Below are 22271 nucleotides of genomic sequence, written 5' to 3'. Positions count from 1 at the left end.
ATTACAAACAAAATATAATTGATAAGTTAGTTCACAATATCGAAAATTCATAGTAAGTACTACAAATTAAAATATATTAAAATTAATTACTTTTTTTTCCTTCGAAATCACAATAGGAACACAATAATTGAAAAATAAACAAAATATAGACAATTATGTTTTCAATATATATATTTTTTTTTTAATTTACAAAGTTAATAAAGAAGTTTATTATATATTATTTGTAATACATATATTTATAATTAGTAACTGTCAATAATTTGTATAAATAATATATTGCTATTTATAATTTTTTTTTTTTTATTATATAAAAAAAAAAAGGTTTCAATAGTATTTTTTTTTTTTTATATGAAAAATGAGTTCACAGTTTCATAGTCATCCATATAACACTTAATATTTTATGTTTATCAGTCCTTAATCAAAACTCAGTTAATGATTTTTAAAACTTGTAATAATTTAAATTATGTGAGATACGATCAATTAAAATATTTATTTTGTCAATTTTATTTTTTAAATACCAATAGTAATAGATACAACAGAAGAAGTTTAATTAATTAGACATTTTAAAAAGATTTTCATACTAAAATAAAAATCTATGAACCAAAAAAATGTATTTCAATTAATTTTTAAATAAATTGCATTTAGATGTGAATCATTATTAATACATTTATCATTAAATACAATATTGCACTGTATGCATAACATAAATCAATATGTTTTAAAATATTACTACTATAGTAAATAAATAATATTATTATATTTATGAAATTTCAATATTAATAGTTGTAAGACATTTAAATATAATGCTGTAATTTTGCATAGATAATATATAAGCATATTATCTATTTATCCATCATTTCAGCTATTAAAAATTAAATTATTATCATTAAATAAGCATATAAATAAACTTTGGGAATGTTATATAACAAATAATTTATTGATCACAGTAAATATAAATTAAAAAAATTAAAAATTGGCAGTGTAGAATAAATGAACATAAATCAAATTAATATATATATATATATATATATATATATATATATATATATATATATGTAGTAGTAGATTCAAATTTTCTAATTTTATTATCAGGAGTCTTTTGATAATTTTTAAGGATTTAAAAAGTAATAAAAATGAATTAACTGTCTTATTAAATTATTTAGGTTAATTTATTTTATACAAATAGTTTAAATACTTTTAAATATAGGGGCTGTAATTAATTTTTAAATTAAAATTCAATAATAATTCATGATTACATTGATCAATAAAACCAGAGATCATAATGAAATAGTTTAAGCCAGTCACCAAAACATGATTGAATTTCATGTCTAATTATTATATTTAAATTAAAAATCATTATTCAAAATAATATATCATTTTTAACATAAATTCCTTGTACATAAAAAAACTTATTTGTTAAAAAGAAAAACTTAAAACTCACAGGGACATTTAAAGCATAAAAACACTTCTGAATAAGAATACTGTTTGAAAGATATTCTTATATGTACATTAAAGGATATTCTAATAAGGATAGTTGAAAATCAAATTACAGATTTCCATTTAATTACAGTAATTAGCATGATTTTTCTAGTCAATAACTAAGGTTCATTTGGATTTCTCTTTTGATGTAAAATAATAAATACGCTTGTAAATTCTCCACCATGGCAGTATCCACTTCATGTACTTTTTCGTCATTATATTCATACCATTGACCTAAAAAGGAAAAAACCACCATAATATATAAATAAAATATAATATATATTTCCTTATAAAATAAAACATCTTAATTACCATCCTTGTCATCTAAAGCATATGCAGTATAATGTCCAGAGCCACCTCTGAAAATTACATAGATAAAATCATACATTTTTGAATAATAATTTAATATTGACTTACCCTTCTCCATCATGCACAATAACAGATATCAAATCAAACATATATGAAGAATCTTTGTTCAGAGTCTCCTTCTTATCATCGTCTAAATATTGAGACATATCTAATGAATTCATAGGAAATTTAATATGAGTATGAACTTTAGTACGATAATTTGTATCCCATCTAAAACGTTTGAGATGTAGACAGAGCACCTTAAAGCAAATACTCAAAATAAATATAAAAAACTGAAACCAACATTAGTAAGTAACCAATGTAAAGAATATAAAATTACATTAGGCAAAGAGTTAATCCAAAATCTCTTTGTGGACTTTTGTTGGCTTTCACATTTGCTACAAAGATAGAAATTGTTCTCATTAAGTTCTTCCACAGCGATGTATCTTGCTAAACAATCTATATCAAAAATTGTGTTTTTAGATATTATTTATAAAATAAAAATAAATTAGTTATTTAATTATTATAACATACCAGTCAAAAGATCAACTGGACGAGGTTCTGTTTCTGTATGTTCAATATTCTTATAATCTGGAATATCCAATGAAATATCCGAGAATGGATCATTTGTTCTAGAAGGAGTATTACAGTTCAAACAAAACACCTAAATAAAATCACAAAAAATCAATAATTTATATTTTCATTACAATAAATAAACTGATTTTTCCAAATTGTATATTAACAAAATAGACTTTAGTTTAAACTTAGATCAACTTATCACTGAGCTATGCAATTTATAAAACTCTGTATACAAATTAATGTATATATAAGAATGATTTAAGTGTCACTATCATTTTGATAGTGTTTTTTTTTTTTTTTAACTCTTTTTTAATGATTTGATAAGTAAATATAAAATTGAAAGCAAATCAAATGCTTAGTTATTTTAATTAAGAATATTTATAACTATTTATAATTGACAATCCACATTTTTATTTCATAATAATAAGGCCTTTTTTTCCTATTTTAATTTATAACTATAAAATATAAAATCTATGTTGTAACATTTAAAAAATAATTACCTATATTAATTGAAAATATATAACATTAAAAATGAAAGTATAATTTTTGTATTCAACACTAAAAAAAAATCATCCTATTAATTAATCTAAATTACTTAGCAATTGATTTATTTATTGTTTTTTTTTATTTCTAATACAATTTAAAAATATTTTTTTGAATTTACATCAAAAAGAAAAATTAATAATTAAATATAAAACTTAACAGTGAATTAAAGTAAAATATTACATGGATCATTCATATATTATATTGTATTGTATTGTATATGTATATAAATGTAAATATATATTTTAAAAAACATCTAAGTGCTTTGTAGCAGCATTTCCATGTTTCCCAATCATTATGTTAAGGCAGCCTATAAATGTCTTTTGTGTTGGAAAAAAAAAAAAAAAAATAAAAAAATTAAAAAAAAATAAAATAAAAAAAAATAAAACCTAGTATGTTTTAATGCAATAACTTTACTAATAATTTTACTATAAGGAATTTAATCATATATTTTAACGCAATACTGCAAACTGCATAATCTAATGTATATATAGTATTATTTTGATAACTAAAATATTTTTCTTGTCAAAGTTTATGGACATCAACTCATCAAAAACATTTTGTGACCCAATGTTGAGTCACAACCCAAAGTTATAGTTGATAGATTGGGAAACGCTACTCTGAAGTATCTAAATTATTATTACGAAAACCATAATACCAAAACATCAGAATAAAGAATGAAAATACTTTTTAAAATATCCAAAAATCCAGTACTTTGCCACCTGGGCCTGACCATATTTGCTGATAGAATAAACCAATAATTTTGTAAAAACTCTGATGGTTGAATCAATTTATCTACAAAATAAACTTAATTTTAGAATCCCAGATTTTAATTTTTCAGTGTTTTTCCTTTTCATATCCCTTTTTATTCTGTGAATTATCTGTGAAATAGTTTTATATCACGAATTATGAGAATAGCAAATAAAGATTTCTATTGAAGGACTAAACCAGTTCTTATTTATTTAATGTGTATATAAAAAATATATTGTTATTTTTATAATTATACTGGTATGTACTTTAACTTTCAAGATTAATATCTAAATTTGTGTTGGGCTCCTTTCATTTCATAATAATAAAAAAATAAATAATATCAATATAAAAAAAATAAATATATAAAAAAAAAAAATCAAAATAGACTTAAAATAAAAGGAATAGAAGCATTATATTTATTATGTATTTTAGTTAAATATAGCTAAAACTAAACTTGTAATACTGCAATAAATAAAATTAAAATTATTAGTAGTTAAATTAATCACCTCACTCAATAAAGTTCCACGAAATATTACGGACACAAGAGTATCAATTTTATTTGGATTTTCAATTTCAGTGCCTCTTTCAGTTAATTTTCTTATTTTTTCATCTCTCAACTCAGAATGTAATGTATCCAAAGTGAACATTAAGAACTCTTGAGCATCATGTTGATGAAATCCTCTAAAGATTTATTACAGTTTTAATAAAATATAATTATAGTACAAAACTTAATTCATCTATATTATAATAACTTATTAAATAATTATACATCTTTAGAATTATATTTATATTAAATTGTATTTATTATATTTCAAAATACATGACAGTATTAATTTTCTTATTGTATATTATACAACCATTTTTTTTAACATTTTCGTCAATTTGGATAGTTAAAGGATGTTCAGAATGAGATTGATCATAAACTGATATTTTCCCATTTTTAAATTAGCAAAGTTACTCAAACACTTGAATTTTTTTATAGCATTATTCTTGCAGGCTATTTTAAAATTTAAGTATTTCTGTGCCCTTTTTCATAAGCAGAAAACAAAACTTTTATAGCAGTGAACTGTTCACACAAATTAGACATTGGAAAAACGATAAGTTCGTAAAACAACAATCAAAGAAAAAAAAAGACACAAACTGAACACAATCTTTTAAAGTGACTGCAGTAGACATTCTCTATATTTATTATACATATATAAAACCTATGAGCATATTGATTGGTAAAGTTTCTCTGCATGTCTCTTACGGTAAAAACCATAAAAACCGTTTACTACTAAAAATCTGCCTTCCATCACATCAGTTTGGTTCCTCTTGGGTTAGATTAGTATTTATTATAAATATCATATATAATGATACCGTTTTATTCACAGCTAGTACAATGGAAAAGAACTGTAATTAAAAAAGTTTACACTATGTGGAAATTAAGACAAATTAGGTTACAAATTGTCTTAGATATTAGTTTTTGGACATGATTTTATCTAATCTAATCAAACCAACATGATGGATAAAATATCTATAACATGAATTATTTATTTGACTTTGAATTTTTAAAAAAAAATGTAATATTTTTATAGTAATATTTTTTATTATAAATAAAAATAATACTTATTTTAGTACACTAACTTGTAGCGAGGTTTAATTTTACAAACAATTGTATAAAGATCAGCTGGTGAAATAGAATCTCGATTTTTTTTGCCAGAAGGTTGTTTCCAATCAATTAAGGATGTTAACAATTTCCACAATTCTTCTCCTATAGTCAACTTAACGGTTTTTTGAGCAATATTATCGTTGTTATTATAAAACACTACATCAGCAGTTCTACACAATTTCAAGCAGTACATAAATGGCTTCAAATGACTGAAATTTAAAAATATATATATTTACAATTTACATATAAATTAAAAAAATATAAGCAATTAAAAGTTAAATTTATTTAAAATTCTAAAATACTTAAAATAAGATAATATAAATTAATTTTAGTTAACTTATGTGTAGCATTAAGTATTTAATAACTATAATATAATTCTTAATACTCAAATAAGTAATTAAATATTATAAATTAATTAGATTGATTCAGACTTAAGATAAGTAACATTAAAACTATATGGACATAAATCTGAAACACACTTATGATTTAAGTATGAAGTAGTATAAGAATATGTTAAGTTTTTATGAAACTATTAAGATACATCAGGGTGGTTCAAACCACGGCTTGCGGGCCACATGCAACCCTTGAAGCTTTTTTTTCTCGCCTTCCACCATAGAAAACTTTTATTAAAAAAAAAAAAAAGTTACAAAAATATTTTAACAAAATCGTTGTATGATTTTATACTTTTTATGTTTTTTACATAGGTATACGTGCAATAAGTAACATCCAAAACCATCATTAAAATCAGTTCACTTTGTACGTATGCAGGTATCTTGTTTTATAGCAGCTACAGCGAATTCAATTTCTTGTGGTGGAAGATTGTAGAAGTCATTATTATTATTATTTTAGTTATTATTAGGTGGTGATTATTGAATGCAGGTCTTACTCGATAATAATATATATACATTTTTTTTATGGCAGCCCTAACTCTTTTTATGAAAGTGTAAATTGGCCTGCAAACTGTGAAAGGTTGGACCATCCTGAGATACATAAATCAACTACGGGAAACTAGAGGTTCAAGTCTGGATGAACCAATGCATAATTTTTATCTAGTTCATGCATCATTGCTATTTCTTAAATACATTTTTTTTCGTTTTCGAAGCTCTAGCCTGTTCAATCAAACCAAATAAGTAATAAAGTATTATTTACCGTAAAACTTGCCAGATAGCATTCATAAAACAATTATTTCCGCTATTAGTTATGCCAACTTTTTTATTGGTTCTTGGACCTCGTTTAAAAATAGGCTTTTTCGGTTTTTTTGGTTTTGCTGCTTTTTTGGTAATAATTTTTTTTGGTGTAGCATTAAGTCCATTTTTCAACATGACAGTTTCAGGATCATTTTCGCTAAAAAATGTAAAGATATAAGAAAAAGTAAAATTAAAATTATAAGTAGGTACAAACCAATAAAATGTTTGATAATGCATTAAAAATTAATTCATTTTCAGTGTTGAAGGGTAACAATAATAGTTAAATAAAACTATTATAGCTATTTTATTTAAAAACATAAATTTAATTTATTTTACTATGTTTTAACATATATTATAAGTCATAATAAGTTATACATTTTATTAATAATGGTTTTAATAACTTTATAGTTTTAGATTTAAATAATTAAAAGGTAACTTATTAAAATTAATTATATTTATTGTTATAAAAATTTAACACTGAACTTTTTTTTCTTTTTTTTTAATCTAAAGAATTGTAAAGAATCTATAAAATAAGGTTTACAATAAGCACAAGTGAAGAGAGAATTAATACAGAAAAGACAAAATAATGGATAATGTAAAAAAACAATAAGTCAAGTTAAATCACAATTATTTACATCAGTTCAGGTCAAGGAGACTTAAGTGAACTGAACTAACTTTTAAAATTAATTTACTTAATAATGAAAACTTTTCAAAAAAATTAACAATTTACAACAAGAGCAAAAATGATCAAATATAAATTGAGTTACCCATTCGTTCAGTTTTACAAGAAAGTCTCATATTTTTAAGTAATGTTCAAGTGATAATAATACTAAGCAATTCTAAAAAGTCTATTGTATGGAAATATTTGCCTTATACCGAATTCATGCATATACATTTAAGCAATTGATAATTCATTTATACATGCTTAAGAAATAAATAAACTAATTCTTTAGAAAAAAAAAGGGTAAGACTTTTTCTGACTGAATTATAAATCAGTATATGATAATTATAATTAAAATCATGGTTATGATCTAGTAAGTCAATTTTAACAGTAAGTCACATTTTGGACCACAATCAAAATTATTAAGTTCATGTTTTTAAAGTATAAACACATTATATTTTATATAAATCTCATATTTTACCATTATTTTTTTTTTTTTTTTTAGTTATTTGATTTATTTTGAAACATTGACAAAGAGAAATTTTAATATTTTAGTTTTTTTACTATTAAGTTATATATACATTTTTGTTTGTTTAATTTTTAATTTTTACTCTTAACCAGGGAGTCAAAGTAAGATGACTTTTCATGGGTTTGGATTAATTAGTTTAATTTTTTCTTATTTTCATGTGATAAGGTATACCATAATTTTGTTAAGCAGGAATAGTTTCAAGGACTTTATTATTTTATATAATTATGTAAGTATTACATATTAAATAATATTGAATTTTAATTTTCTATTTTTTTTTTTTTTTTTTAAAAGCTTTAACAAGACAGATACAACTCTACAAAAAAGAACTAATTTAATTAATATAGACTATTTATTCTTTATAGGACTGACATTAAATAATAAAATATTTAATGAGTATAAAGTGATAATTGTATAAGTAAAAACTATACAATACCATTAGAAAGTTTTATTAATGAAAATAAATCAATTTGTATTGATTTGTGATTGCCATTAAGATAAACCAAACAATACTGTTAAGACTAGAAAGTTGCCCAAAATTATATTTAACTAATTATTAAAAAATACCAAAAACAACTAGTTTTCATACCAACTTCAAACTATTCAAACTAAAATAATTCATATGTTGCATATACACTACGGTCCATTATTTTAAAATATTTTGGTAAATGGAATTATGTGTATAGTATTCAAATAATTATAGGAATTTAGGCACTAGAAGACACATATAAATAAAATATTAATATTAATAAGGTACATAATAGATTATAAGAAGATATAAGTTAAAACCGTGTTATGTTAAATTTTTATTTATATATAACATTTTTATTAACATAATACTTTTTAGAATGGTTAAAGATTTCTGTGTAAATTAATTAATAATTTATTGGCTAATTGACCTTTATTAATGCCTACCCGCATTGTTGGAACTAATGGATAAAAATTAAATACCTATTTAATTTCTAATTTCCATTCCTTGAAAGTAAAATAAAGATAAACTCTTAATATTTTTATTTATTTGTATCAGATTAGTTCATGGTTTAATATTTTAAATTACATTACAATATTAATTTGAACTCTGGTTTTTGAATTGAAACTGGGTTTAATTTTTTTCCGGGTAAGGGCGTCGAGTAAAAACCCGGTTCATATATTTCTAGGGTATTGATTTTTAATTCATACACAGTTTAAAAACCAGGTTGTAACTCGTTTGACTCCCTGCTCTTGACACATTAAACACAAAACTTAAGTTTAAGATAAGAATAAAAAATTTGTTTTCAAATTATCATATCAAATTATTATAAATATAATATGGTAATCATAGAAAAAATATAGTGTCAGATTCACTTTAAAAAATGTAAACAGATTAAGATAATTAGTACTATTAAACAATTAGTTTGATTTGTGATCACACCAATTGCTTAAAACTTATATACTTTTGAAAATTTGAAAATAATATTTATTTGATTTTAATAAGTCTCAATATTTACCTTAGTTCTGTAGAATCAATTCCAGTTTTAGATCCAACAGTTTTTTTTTTGGACCTATAACGTCGTTTACGACCAGTCTTCTTTCTTGGCTTAGTAGATTTTTTAGGGGGTGACCTTTTTCTAAATATTTAAAATATGTTAAACTTCCATAGTTTAGAATTCTATATTTTTATTAAAATATAATAATTACCTTGGATTTTTTTTAGTATCATTTGCATTTGATCCTTGGTTATATAAAATAAATTGTCTCAATCTATTAAGCTCGTCATCATGATTTTTAGGAACAACATCCGAATCACATTTGAAACTTTAAAATAAAAACATATTCCTACTATAACAAACTATACAGTTGAAAGAGTTTTAAGAATTTAAATTTCTTCTTTACCTTCCCATTCACAATTTTCTTAACTAGAAACCTGAAGTCAGTCACCCCTATTCTTAGCTTTCACATCAAATGGTTCCCCTTAATATTCTATTTTTAACTACCCTCTACAGTTCATTCATTTTTATTAATTAATTTATCAATCTATTGTTTCTTCCTTAAAACTGTTTGCATGACATATCAAGCTTAATTTATTAATTTTCTCTATTATTAAGAGACAACATTAAATATTCCTGTTTATTAATTATCTTATATTCTCTAATCACTTAACATCTACAACAATTTAATATCTCCTAAGTTCATTATTTTTAACTTCATATTCTTAAATTTTTAATACCAATATTTTACTTAATAATAAAATAATTTAATCTATGATTTAACATATTTGGTTTCATATTTGGCCAAAGTATAGTGTAAGGATGAATAAAACTATTATTCATTATATGTGTTTTGTAGATATAAACTAAAACAAAAATAGTTTAACTGATTTTAAAATATTCACAACTACAGTAAATATATTTTATTTGTTACACTAAAAATTAAATAAATTATTGTACAATCACAAAGGTATAAATACAATGTACTAAAAATAATAATCAATTTCAAACATATCTACAGATTATTAAAATATGAATCATTGCTCTAAATTATTATAATTTATTACCTAATCATATATAATGTAATATATTCAATTACTAATGTAAGTAAAAATGTTCTCAAGGAAAAGCTCTCATTAATACCTACTCATAATTATTTTTCCACAAATACTCTTCAGTCTTAAAATATCCTCTATTAAACTTAAAATATGTACAAATGTAAGAATTGCGTTCTTTGTATCCAACATACAATCTTTGGAGACTCATACAATTTTTCGTAAGTAAATATACGAAAATCATACACAGCTTTATTTTGTTTTTATAACTTCAGTACAACCCTCATTATACATTATGTATTTCCTGTAGTGGATTTTCAATGTTTATGTAATCTAAACTGAATTTTGAAAATTCTATCACTTTTATTTACATACTTTCCACAATATCTTCCAAAATTGTCATAAAAAATAGGTTAAGAGTAGCATTTCCTTGATTTTTAATTAGCCTAGTGCTAAAAACCATTTAATATTACAATATACTAGAATATTTTTGTTACAAAAATAAAGAATATTTCTGGCAGATAATATTTCAAGCCATATAAGTTTTATTTGAAATCCATCTTTAGACCAGAAACGACATTTTTACTTACCAAAATATAGCTGCAGACTCAAGGTTTATAAAAATGCAATGATTTTTATGGAATTCATAATGTGCAGTATTATGTCCTAAAGCATTAGGACCACACAAAATTTGTCTACACTCCAAACAAATCCATAATTGATCAACTCCAACACATACTGAAAAATATAAATTGATTCTAATCAAATTTTATTTTATAAAAATGAATGTAAATTTAGTCTATTATAATAATGTATAATATTAATTTAAAATATCAGATTTATATTGAGTTTCCACAAAAATTCAATCAAATCGAATTCTACATGTTTTTAGAGTAATAAATATTGCAAAACGTTGAAATGAAAATTTTTTAAAATGTAGTTATATCTGTCTTATACAGGGCTAGCCCAATGCAGTAAAAGGCAGTCACCTAGGGCGATACTAGTTTATTTAAGGGAGGCAAATTTCGAATAAACCAAATCAATTTATATTCCCATTGGAAGTGTTACAGTTTATAGTAAATAATAACAATATTGTACCAAATGTAGCTGTAATACACCGAAAATTGTTTTAACAATGCCTGTATTGGTTGGATCAGGTAAACAAAACTTTTCCAAATTAAAAATTAATTAACCACTATTTAAGGTCTTCCAAGAACGAAGAAAGGTTAAGTGATCTTGCTATAATTTCTATTGAAAAATCTTGAATTCAAAAATATATTGTCTAATTTTACACAAAAAATTACTCCCAAAATTAATTTAATTTAATATATTTTTCACTGTATAATTAAATATTTATTATTAATGTATGATAAAGATAATAAATGTATTAATGTCCGTTATAAATATGATTAGTACTGTTTCAAAACATTAATTTTAATTTTATAAATTTTATATTTTTAAATAAAACTAAAGGCATCAAAACATTTTTTTTTTTTTTTTTTAAATAAAAACCCGTGTTTATAGTTAAAAAGCAAATATTCATGTTTTATATAACTTTATTCTTTCCAAAAAATTAACTTTTGAATAGGACAGTGTAAATTAAAATTTCCCGGTCTTGTATATATATATTATGCGGTGAGTTTTGATGATATTTTAGTAAAGATATTAAAACTTGTATTTGACAAATCCACTGACATACATATATAACTTAAGTATTAAAAATGATTTTTTTTCAGAAATACTTAAATTGACAATAATCAAACCAATATATGAAAATGGCTGGCAGTTTTTTTATATAATCAATAATTTTAATTGGTTAAAAGATTATTTTCCATATTTTATACATAATTGATAGAGATTATTTATACATTATGTGATTGAAAAATATTTTACAAATACAACAAATATAAAATGTTTTTCTAGCAATCATAGACTCACAATATTGTTATAGAAGTATTTATATTTTAATAATGGTAAAATTCCACTTTTACCACTGTTAAAATTATATGAACATGGCCGATTTTTACCATAAATATACTGATTTAATTGTTTTTATTTCCTTTTACAAAGAAAATTTAAGAATTTTTTATTTGTTTTCCTAATATATTCCTATTAAGCGTAACTATCAAATAATCCATTTATTTGTTACAGTTAATTTTCAGATAATAATCCTTAATCGTAACATTTTATCAATTATAGTTCATTGTATTTTATGTATAAATAATAACCAATTATAGTTTAAGTATCAGTTATAAACAATTATAATTTATAAACTGATAATAATCTGTCACAATTTATGAATAAAAAATAACCAATTATAACCGTTATAATTTTCTAAATATTGATTATATGGAAATTAAATAATCGTACAACTTTAATCAAAACAACAAATTAAGAAATATTCCGATAAACTGCTATAATGCCTTAACTAAAAAAACACCACTGGAACTAACATTTTCCATATGAGTATCCTGGATAGTAGAAGTTGATCCATTAATCTATAATAAAACAGTAAATAAGCAATTCTACATAAGCATAACTTACTGCAGAATACAAATATATAATGATCTCAAGATGTTAAATTTGTCAAAGTTATGTCCACACATATTGCAAAATATTATCTAACCAATAACATGTATGAATTTTTCCTCACAAAAAAAATACTAAGATTGAAAAAACTGTAACAGAACTCCCAAAAAGTGTGAATTGTAGAATGAATGAACCAATAAACCATTTGAACTGCTTACTTTGTAAGAACAATGGTCCGGAGAAATAGAAAGTCGTACTTTATACCCAAAATTACATTAAGTTAAAAGTAATCAAGATAAACGCAGCAACAACATAGCTAATGATAAACTATTACACTACAGTTAAATTAATAATATAGACATTATACTGACACGAGAACTCTTGTAGATTGGAATCAGAAAAAACCTATAGTAACAACTGCTTATTGTAAAAGACAATTAAAATATGGTAGCAGATGGAAGCAGTAACCGCTACTACTGAATATTGGTAATTTCTGTAGCAAAACTAACGACAATGGAAAGAATTGAAGTTTCATATACTGACTCACTAAATGCAATGTAGAAAAAAAAGGAGTCCACAACATTAAAACCTTAGTAAATCAGTATAAATCAGAATGGATCAAGTAGAAGATTTAAAAGTCACAGGAACAGATGCACTTGGAAATATCAGAACAGGTAAGGATAGAACCAAGGCTTCTCAGGTCATCATTAAGTGAAACTCTTGAAAAACATTGATAAGAAAATAATTGTATGCTCCAATAGTACGAGTATATCCCCTCGCTCAATATATAATTTGCTGACAAACTACATCCCCAGACATCATCATTCTCTGCCGAATGTTATGCTATAATTAGCGCTATGCAATTCACTTTCACATTAGAATTCAGTTATTTTCTTATCTTATCCGACTTGTAATCATTCTTCTTGCTATACCTCTGATTCGTTCTTATCTTCCCTGTCTCCTGTTCTCATCATTAAATCTTTAGTATATCTTCTTAGTCTTGCTGATCACACAGTTAAGTTTCTGGATCCCTAGCCATGTCGGTATAGCCGGTAACGAGTGAGCCAACCACCTAGCTTTTTCAACAAAATCCCTCATCTATTTTTCTCCTTATAAAACACCTGCTTCAGACTTTCTTCCGATCCACCGCAAATTATTGCGCAATGCCTGGCAAACTAAATGGGACGATCTACCACCTAATTATGCTGCATGGCATAGACATATAACTTCCTCTATTCCCAAACATCCATGGTTTAAAGACCTCGAGATTTTTAGGCACCTAATTGTATCCTATACTCGGCTTTGAATCGGTCATAGCTTACTTCCTCATTATTCTTCTAAATTTAACCTAAACTCTTCCCCTCTCTGTACACGACATCTCAATGAATCGATATGCGATTTTGATCACATCTTTTTCAATTACCCTTCTTTCATCACTAGTAGACAATTCCTTTTTTCTTTTCTTTCTTCTTTTAGCTATATCCCTCCCGATTCTAACCTTCTTAACTCTCAACTTATTCCAATCATTCATTCTCTTATTCGATTCATTTATACCGCTGGCTTTCTTATTTAAAGTTAATAAGTAGTTCTTTATTGTTTATATATTTTATTTTTATTTTTAAACACATCATCATATTTTTAATTGCTTTGCTGTAATTTTTTCTAATAAAAATAAAATTAATTTAAAAAAAATTAAAAAAAATATGAGTATGAGAGAAAAGAAAAGTTTTAAAAAAATATATGTATCATGTGTGGCGCGCGCTATACAACTGCAAAATCTGGATACGAAATAAGACAAAACAACAAGTTCTCAAAAGCTTTGAAATGTAATGTAGGAAAGGGATGCTATGAGCGAATTGGATACAATACCATACTAATGATATTAAACTCAAAGAAATAGAGGAACTCAGAGAGATACTCAAAACCATCTAAGTAAGATGATGGAACATTATTGGTCACATTTTGAGACACTAAAATAAACTAATTTATAAAATAATAGATGAAAAAATTGAAGGAATGAGGATGTCTGAGAAATTTATATGTCAAGCAAATAATTTCTAATATTGGACCGCTAAACTACATGAAATTAAAGAGGTTAGCTGATAAGAGGAAAGAGTCGAGAGCGCATATCCAATTGAGAATCCAACTGTAGAATTGAGTACAAGAGAGATACATTTTAATGCACATTAAATACATGTATAAATAATAAATATATAAAAAATAAATAAAAATGTTCTAATGTAAAATACCAGTTATTTCGAGACTACCTCTACTATCAGACGTGGTATTTATTACCCAAGGCATGCTTATTCTGTTGAGCTTCGTCAATATTGTAATTTATAAAAATTACGTGTAAGAGTATATGACAAATTTTCTTTGTTTTGTTTTATTATGCTATTTTTTAATATTGTTTAGTTAGTTAAATATTATTTAAAAAAGTGCTATTGTATATATATTGAATTAAAATCTTATTAATAAATTAATACAAATTTTTGTATTATTTGTTAATTATAAATTAAATATAACTATAAAACATTGTGATAAACGAGCATGATCATACATCAGTCAGCATTCGTCACTGCTGAACATGTGCCTGTCTAATTAATTTAAAAAAATTTGAAGATCATAAAAATGTGTATTTTTATGTAATAAAACCAACTAAAAACAGAATTCAAATTGTAGGTCTCTATGCATAGATATTAAGTATTCTCAGTTAGTGTTTACATACTGTATATATTAAAATTTTTATTAATAAAAAATAAATAAAAATTAATAAATTGTTAATTCTAATAAATTAATAAATATATATGTATTGTAAATAAAAAAAATGTTTAACACTTTTTCCATCTATTCTTCAAACCCTTGTTAAATTAAAAACTTCTTTAAACCTAATTTGTTTGTTTGATCGCTTGAATTTCAAACTACCAAGTCTACTATCGAATCTACTGTAGTAACATACCAACGTACAATTTATACCAGATGTTTACAAACACCAGAAACGGTATAAAATTAAATTTATGATAGCTCGTATAGAATTATATATTTATAATTTAATACAAAAATATTTACAGCATGCAATTACTAAATAAACATAAGTTATTGAAGTGTATTGAGTAGAGCGCAGATTTATAAGCATTTGCATATTTATTCTGATTGGTCGTATGATATGGTAAGTTAGAACAACATTTTTTTTATGACATAACAATTTAAAAAATCAAATTTTTTTAAAGCATATTATTACGTATTTCGATATTTACCCATTTGTTTTTATTTTAAGGGCTTATTTTACGTTTTTAATTGCATATTTCGGTGTTTTTTTATTTTATATTTTTTAAATATTTACTAGGTATTGTAATATAAGAGGTAAATCTATTTATGATAAATGTAGAAAAGTATTATCAAAAAATGAAGACTATGACATAATAAAATATTAAAATTTTTAAATGGTAAAAGTGAATCAATTCAAACCAACAAAGATTTATTTCCAAATTAAATGATATATTTTATAGGCACTTATTACTTTTGCAGGTGTGGAAAGATAATTTTCAAAATATAAAAATTTCATACATTGTATTAATGTGCATTTATGAAAGAAAATTTTATTTAGGATATATTTTTGATATTGATTTCTCATTTTCTTATTGATGATAACTACCTACAAAATGATTTTGGTTAGTAACTTCATTTAAAATGAAGAAAAATTTTTTTTCAATAGTGTTATATAATTTTAAATTAAATTTTTTTATGAATTATTTTAATTAAATGTTCAAAAATGAAAATTTTTTTTTTTGACAAATTTCTAGTGTATATTTTTTTTTCTATAATGCAAATTTTAACATATTAGTGCATTAGTGGCATATACTTGTGCATGTTAAAGATTTTTTGGCTCATATTTGATTGGTTTTAATGCATATAAATCCGCATTAAAGTAATGAGTAACCCGAAATGGATTGTATTGAGAAAAGTTTAGGAAATTCAGGTATGCACAGTTTATAATAAATTAGGGTTGAAAAAAAATAAAATTTTTATATTATTCAAATTAAATTAGTAACCTATAAAACTGTAGAGCAGACTATAATCATTTAAGTTAAGCAAATGATTTTATATGCCTTTAAAGTGAACAAAATTCATAATTTACTTCTATATATTAAAGACTTTATAATCTAATCAATATAAGTCTGTTAAGATTTTGATTCATTAAGAACCTTTTAAATAATTATTAAAGTGTTTTAATTATTTTGATATCACAATAAATTTAATTCAAACATTTTTAAAGACAATGTAACTTATTTACTACCACAAATGATATAAAAAATTGTTAACAATATTTATGATATAAAAAGTCAATATTGCTTTCAAATTAAGTATAATTTCAATGAAATATTTTAAATAATGATTAAAAGTTATAATTCACTAAATTTACTTGGTGAGCACAATAAAAATAAATTAAAAAAATTAACATATGAATATTAAAATGAATTTATATTTAATTAAGAAATTTGTTGCTTACTAAATTTAAACTAGACTTTCATCTTGTAAGGAGTTTTCTCTTACCATTAATCAATTGTAAGATATAATAAAACTAGAGCACTAAGAATTGAGTAGGTTAAAGCTTTACTGGTGTAAGTCACAATTCCATAAAAATTGAGTTATGTAATATAGACATATCTGTAAAAGTCAATTAATGTATGGCAAAGTGAAGTAATATTGTTGTGCCATCTAATGGAAGATAGTACGAGTTATGACTTTACCATTCAATAAATTGACTTTTACAGATAAGCCTACAATACATAACTCAATTTATACAGAATTGTGACTTACACCACTATGGATTTAACCCACTCAATTAATAAAAATAAAGAAGTGTAACTGGAACTAGAACCTAAAAACCAATAGTTTTGATTAAAATTAAAGAACCAATGTCTACTTACACAAAAACCAGGATAAAAAACAAACATTGGTTTAAAGAGATATCAAGAAAAATAACTATAGAATAAATCATTTAGCAATTTTAATTTAGTAATAAAATACAAATAACAAGAATAATATTTTAAATGACATATATTCAAAATATGTACCATAAGTGCACTTCTATCTCAAATTATTTAAATAATTGACAATCTAAATAACATATACTTATAGGCAACAAAAGATAATATTATTGATCTAAAAATATAACTATCAATTTTATCGAATTATGTTAAAAGTTTTGGCATTCATGTAGCAGGTGATCTACCTTATAATACAAGGTGTAATTGATGATCTACAATTATTATTACTAGGGTGCGGATTATTATGTAATAAAAAAGTCAAATTATGTAAATATTTATGTTCTTATTTTTGCTAAAATATGTATTAAAAAATGTAAAATATTTAAAAAAAAAATTGGTATTCTACATTAATTTTTAATTATTAACTAATAATTATTCATTTAATCATCTTCATTGTTATCTTCTTCAAAACAATTAGATACGACGTACATTTAAAGATTTTCAAATTTTAATGTATGGCGGTTAGATTTCAAAGTCAACTCGTAACGGCTGAGGGTGCATTCAACGTTGACAGAGGTTAATGGGGCATATTTCATACCACATATATCAGATGGCGTTATTTCATTTCAATATAATTTGACATATTTTCATTTTTATCAATAAGATTATCTCTAATAGTTTTAATTTTTTTGTAAACCAACATATTAACCAGTATGTAGTCTAATCAATTTATTATTACAACTCCAGATTCTCATTTAAATTATTTTTATTAACTTTCTGCACATTTCACTATCGCGAGACTCTCAATTATTGTTAGATTTAATTTTTCTAATTTTTTATTATTTTACCCAAAAAAAAAAAAAAAAAATGTGGAAATATATGCTAAATTATTTTGCAAGTTATTGTTTTACATTATATCAGAAGTAATATTGATTGTAATACCTGAATCAAGATTTGAAATATCTTCTTTTATTTAATTCCAATATAATAATTGTAAATTAAATAAAAACTGTATTGAATGGTATGAAAATGTGAAATATTTACAAAATATGTAAATACTGATGAAATATTTAAAAATATGTATTTACATCGAAATATGTGAAAATATGTAAAATAAAAAAAGGTCTTATATTATTCAGGGTGTTATGAAACGTCCTTATTTTTAATCGAAATTGAGAGATTTACATTTTATAAAATTATGTAATTACATAAAGATCTGCGCTCTAATTATTACCTATTATTATATTATATTATACTATTATTATACGCACATTATCGGAAACCACAGTGGGACAGTATTGCGATAACAATTAATGACATTTACAATATTACTACGAGTCATAGCAATGTTGCTGGATAGGTTAGTTTCAAATTATTGGTTGGTCTGAATTTTATAAAATAAATAATTGTTGATAAGAAATAGTACTACATCGGAACTTTTACATTGTCATCTGATTGAAGCATGGTGGAGATCAGTTAATCCTCAAAATATTTTTTTTAAATTTTTAAATGATACTAAAAATGTTAACTATAATTAAAATTATAATTATATTTGGCTAATTATTTTTTATTTTTATATATAACGAATATTTGTATGATATGATGTACTCGTAGTAAATAATATACTATGTATAATATGTTTTTAAACAATTAAAACGTAATTACTCGTCCTGAATTTGAGATCACCCATACCCCGGTAGATCACCTGCTACATGAATGCCAAAATTTCAATTATGTTAGTGGTAAATAGATAAAAAAAAGGTTAGAAATCGCTTACATAGACAGTGTAAAAACAACTTAACCCTCCACTTTTAAATCATATACAATGGATGGAATTATCGCATATCACACCTATAGAATGAGTTGAAGTCAACATAACTATAGGACCAGTGACATCTGCGCCTGCTTGTCAAATGTCAATCTGTTTTCCCATTTAAAATTGTATTTTGGCATTACTAATTCTGAATTTATGAAACATTGTTATTAATCATCATTTTTATGTAGCAAATACACAATATAGTTAATAATAATGTCGAATAAAAATCAAGATCCTTTTAATAACCATCGAAGTAAATTGATACAATTTTTCATTGAGCCATATATATTATTAAGATTAAATCATAAAGCTCAAATGCATTCAGTATCAATGGCAGGCAAAAATGTGCGACATAAATACAACAAAATGATTTTATTTAAAAATTAGTAATATCACTAATATTTATGTAGTAACTATTGTCCGTACTATTTTTCCATATAGTAATTTCTTTGTTATAACTACACTAGTTTCTAGAACACTTGTAATTATTATTTTAAATTTATGAGTATGCATCTGTTAAAAGTTAATCTTAGCCCGTTTTATTCATTTGAATAAATTATTATTATTATAATTAATACATTACAATACAACATTTACATTTTATGATACATAATATTATGCATTATAAGTAAAAATAAATAAGAATTAAAGAAACATTTAGAAACTTAACAAACACTTATACTTTATAGTTAATCATGATCTTGTTAAATAATCAATATCTACGTCTAAAATTAATAATAAGATGCTACACGCATGCACATATCAGTGCGGTCCTACTGTTATACTGACTTCACAAATTTGTATGACTCCATTCATTATATATGATCTAAGCTTCCACTACATAATTTCATACCATAGAGCTAAAGCAGAACCAAGAAACTAATAACACCAAAATTGTATAACAATGAAACATATACAATTTATAAATTTTAATATGTTGTAAGCTAATGTTTCATTAAGAAAATAATACTAAAATAAGCCTTTGAATGAGCAAAACTCAACAAAATATTCCATTCCAGGCAAATAATTATAATATAATCATATACAGTATAATAGAGAATAATATAATTTAAGCTATATAAATAATAATTGTTAGATTAAAATTAAAAAATTACATGCAGTAGGTATGGTTATTTGTACATAATTATTATAATTGTAATAAAAGATCAAAGACTATCAATTAATTTGATAAGTTTTTGTTTATATAATACATATAAATAAAATTGACAAAATGAAACATCATTCATCCATTTTAACTATAGTTGAAATAATTTAAATTGAATTTAACAATTAAATTTAGCTTTCTACTTAAATTAAATTTCAAAAAGAACACTTACTTTGAACAATGAACATAAAAAAATGTAATTCAAATAATTAAAAATAACGAATAGGGACCTGAATATTTTTACTTGTATATTTGTTTTCCTTTGTACTCTATTAACTTGTTCACCAATTAATATTTGTACCATAAATATGGAACTAAGAATACATTTAAAAAAAACCAATATAAAATAATAGAACATAGCCACATAGCTAGTAATATAAATAAGAGACCATCACCACACAAAAAAAAATTTACATTATCGAGAAATAGAATATGCTTTACCATTACAACTCCTGTTGTTTAGTGTAACCCTCATCTCGTCAGCGTCCACATTTAAATTCTTGACCGCTTCCATGAGATGTTGGCAGTCTATATCATCCACATCCATGGCTTATGAAAATCAATGAGTAAGCAGCCGTGGGAAATAAATAAGTGTACTCACACTCCTAGGACCAATTATCACAAAGAATAATAAAATGTAAAAAAATAAAAATTTATAAAATCATCAACAGCATAATTACCAAAGTGAAAAATAATAACAATATTGTAACACTTACTCGATCGTTTACTGTCTCACTTGTCTCTCTCTCACTCACAGCTGTTCGGTAACAGCAGACTGCATAAACAGATGATAACACGATCGTTGCTGAAATCACCGTGGCTGTCGGCCGAAGACAAGGCAATGTCCAACCGGACCCAAAACCTTCGGTAAAGTCTAGGTCGTCAGTGCAGCGGTTAGTTGTCCTGTTGAACGCGGTAGTAACAGTGACAATGGAAGTGGCACTAGTGGAGACTACTAAGGGGAAGGGGAGGTGTGTAACGTCCAACGGAAGAAGAAAACTAACCGGTGGTGGGATGAGCAAACGGTGTCGGATGGTGCCGGACCGAAAGCGGCAGCGACCGAGAGGACAATGAAGTCTCCTTCGGAATTTATGTGTTAGAGACGGTAGACCGTGGACGGCAGCAGCAGCTACGCAGTGTACCTTTCCGGGCGGTGCGATACATGGTGGGACGGGGGAGGTAAATTCAAAAAACACTGTAAACAGCTGTTCGGCGGTGGCAGCATGGTTAAAAGTAGACACGGTCGGAACACGTACCAATACGCTCCGACCCAACAATCAACGGTATCCCCGGACGAGCTCAACGGCCCGTTATGCGCACGCGTGTCCCGTCTCTAATGTGCGCGCGCATCGTCGTTCGTGAGACGTCGAATGCTTGCGTGTGCGTTTTTGTATATATGCATTGTCCTGTGTTATTGTATGTGTGTGCACGTATGAGCGAGTGCGAGTGTGTACACCGGACGTGTTATCGGTCTCCGAGCAACGATGGTGGCGATCGATCGACCAAATGTAATGTCCACTGATTC

The 22271-nt window shown here is 24.6% G+C and overlaps 1 protein-coding gene across 4 annotated transcripts; it reads right to left on the bottom strand.

The window, feature by feature from the left end:
* Positions 1 to 1279: 1279 nt before the first annotated feature.
* LOC112694532 (ubiquitin carboxyl-terminal hydrolase 3-like) lies at positions 1280 to 22033 on the bottom strand. Of its 4 annotated transcripts, XM_025570034.1 has the most exons (14): positions 21751 to 22033; positions 21463 to 21649; positions 21188 to 21351; positions 10836 to 10983; positions 9402 to 9518; positions 9212 to 9331; positions 6500 to 6694; positions 5326 to 5559; positions 4206 to 4380; positions 2362 to 2491; positions 2168 to 2286; positions 1897 to 2087; positions 1792 to 1838; positions 1280 to 1713 (listed from the first exon to the last, which is right to left on the bottom strand). In XM_025570034.1, exons 3-14 carry the CDS (start codon positions 21291 to 21293, stop codon positions 1592 to 1594), a joined length of 1704 nt encoding a protein of 567 aa, XP_025425819.1. In that variant the 5' UTR covers positions 21294 to 21351; positions 21463 to 21649; positions 21751 to 22033; the 3' UTR covers positions 1280 to 1591. The 4 variants fall into 4 exon arrangements, with proteins under 4 accessions (XP_025425819.1, XP_025425818.1, XP_025425817.1 ...); XM_025570033.1 differs by having other exon boundaries at positions 21427 to 22033; XM_025570032.1 differs by having other exon boundaries at positions 21188 to 21358; positions 21463 to 22033.
* Positions 22034 to 22271: the final 238 nt, after the last annotated feature.

The sequence above is a fragment of the Sipha flava genome, unplaced genomic scaffold, assembly GCF_003268045.1.
Source record: "Sipha flava isolate LNK unplaced genomic scaffold, YSA_version1 130_pilon_pilon, whole genome shotgun sequence".
Taxonomy (NCBI): Eukaryota; Metazoa; Arthropoda; class Insecta; order Hemiptera; family Aphididae; genus Sipha; species Sipha flava.
This window is presented reverse-complemented; position numbering and strand designations above follow the sequence as displayed.

Coding starts and splice junctions, on each gene's coding strand:
- LOC112694532 (XM_025570033.1), bottom strand. CDS start 21,293: ATGGATGTGGATGATATAGACTGCCAACATCTCATGGAAGCGGTCAAG. Junction 5,560..6,499: donor GCTATCTGGCAAGTTTTACG/GTAAATAATACT, acceptor TTTAAATTTCAG/TCATTTGAAGCCATTTATGT. Junction 2,088..2,167: donor GGATTAACTCTTTGCCTAAT/GTAATTTTATAT, acceptor ATTTGCTTTAAG/GTGCTCTGTCTACATCTCAA.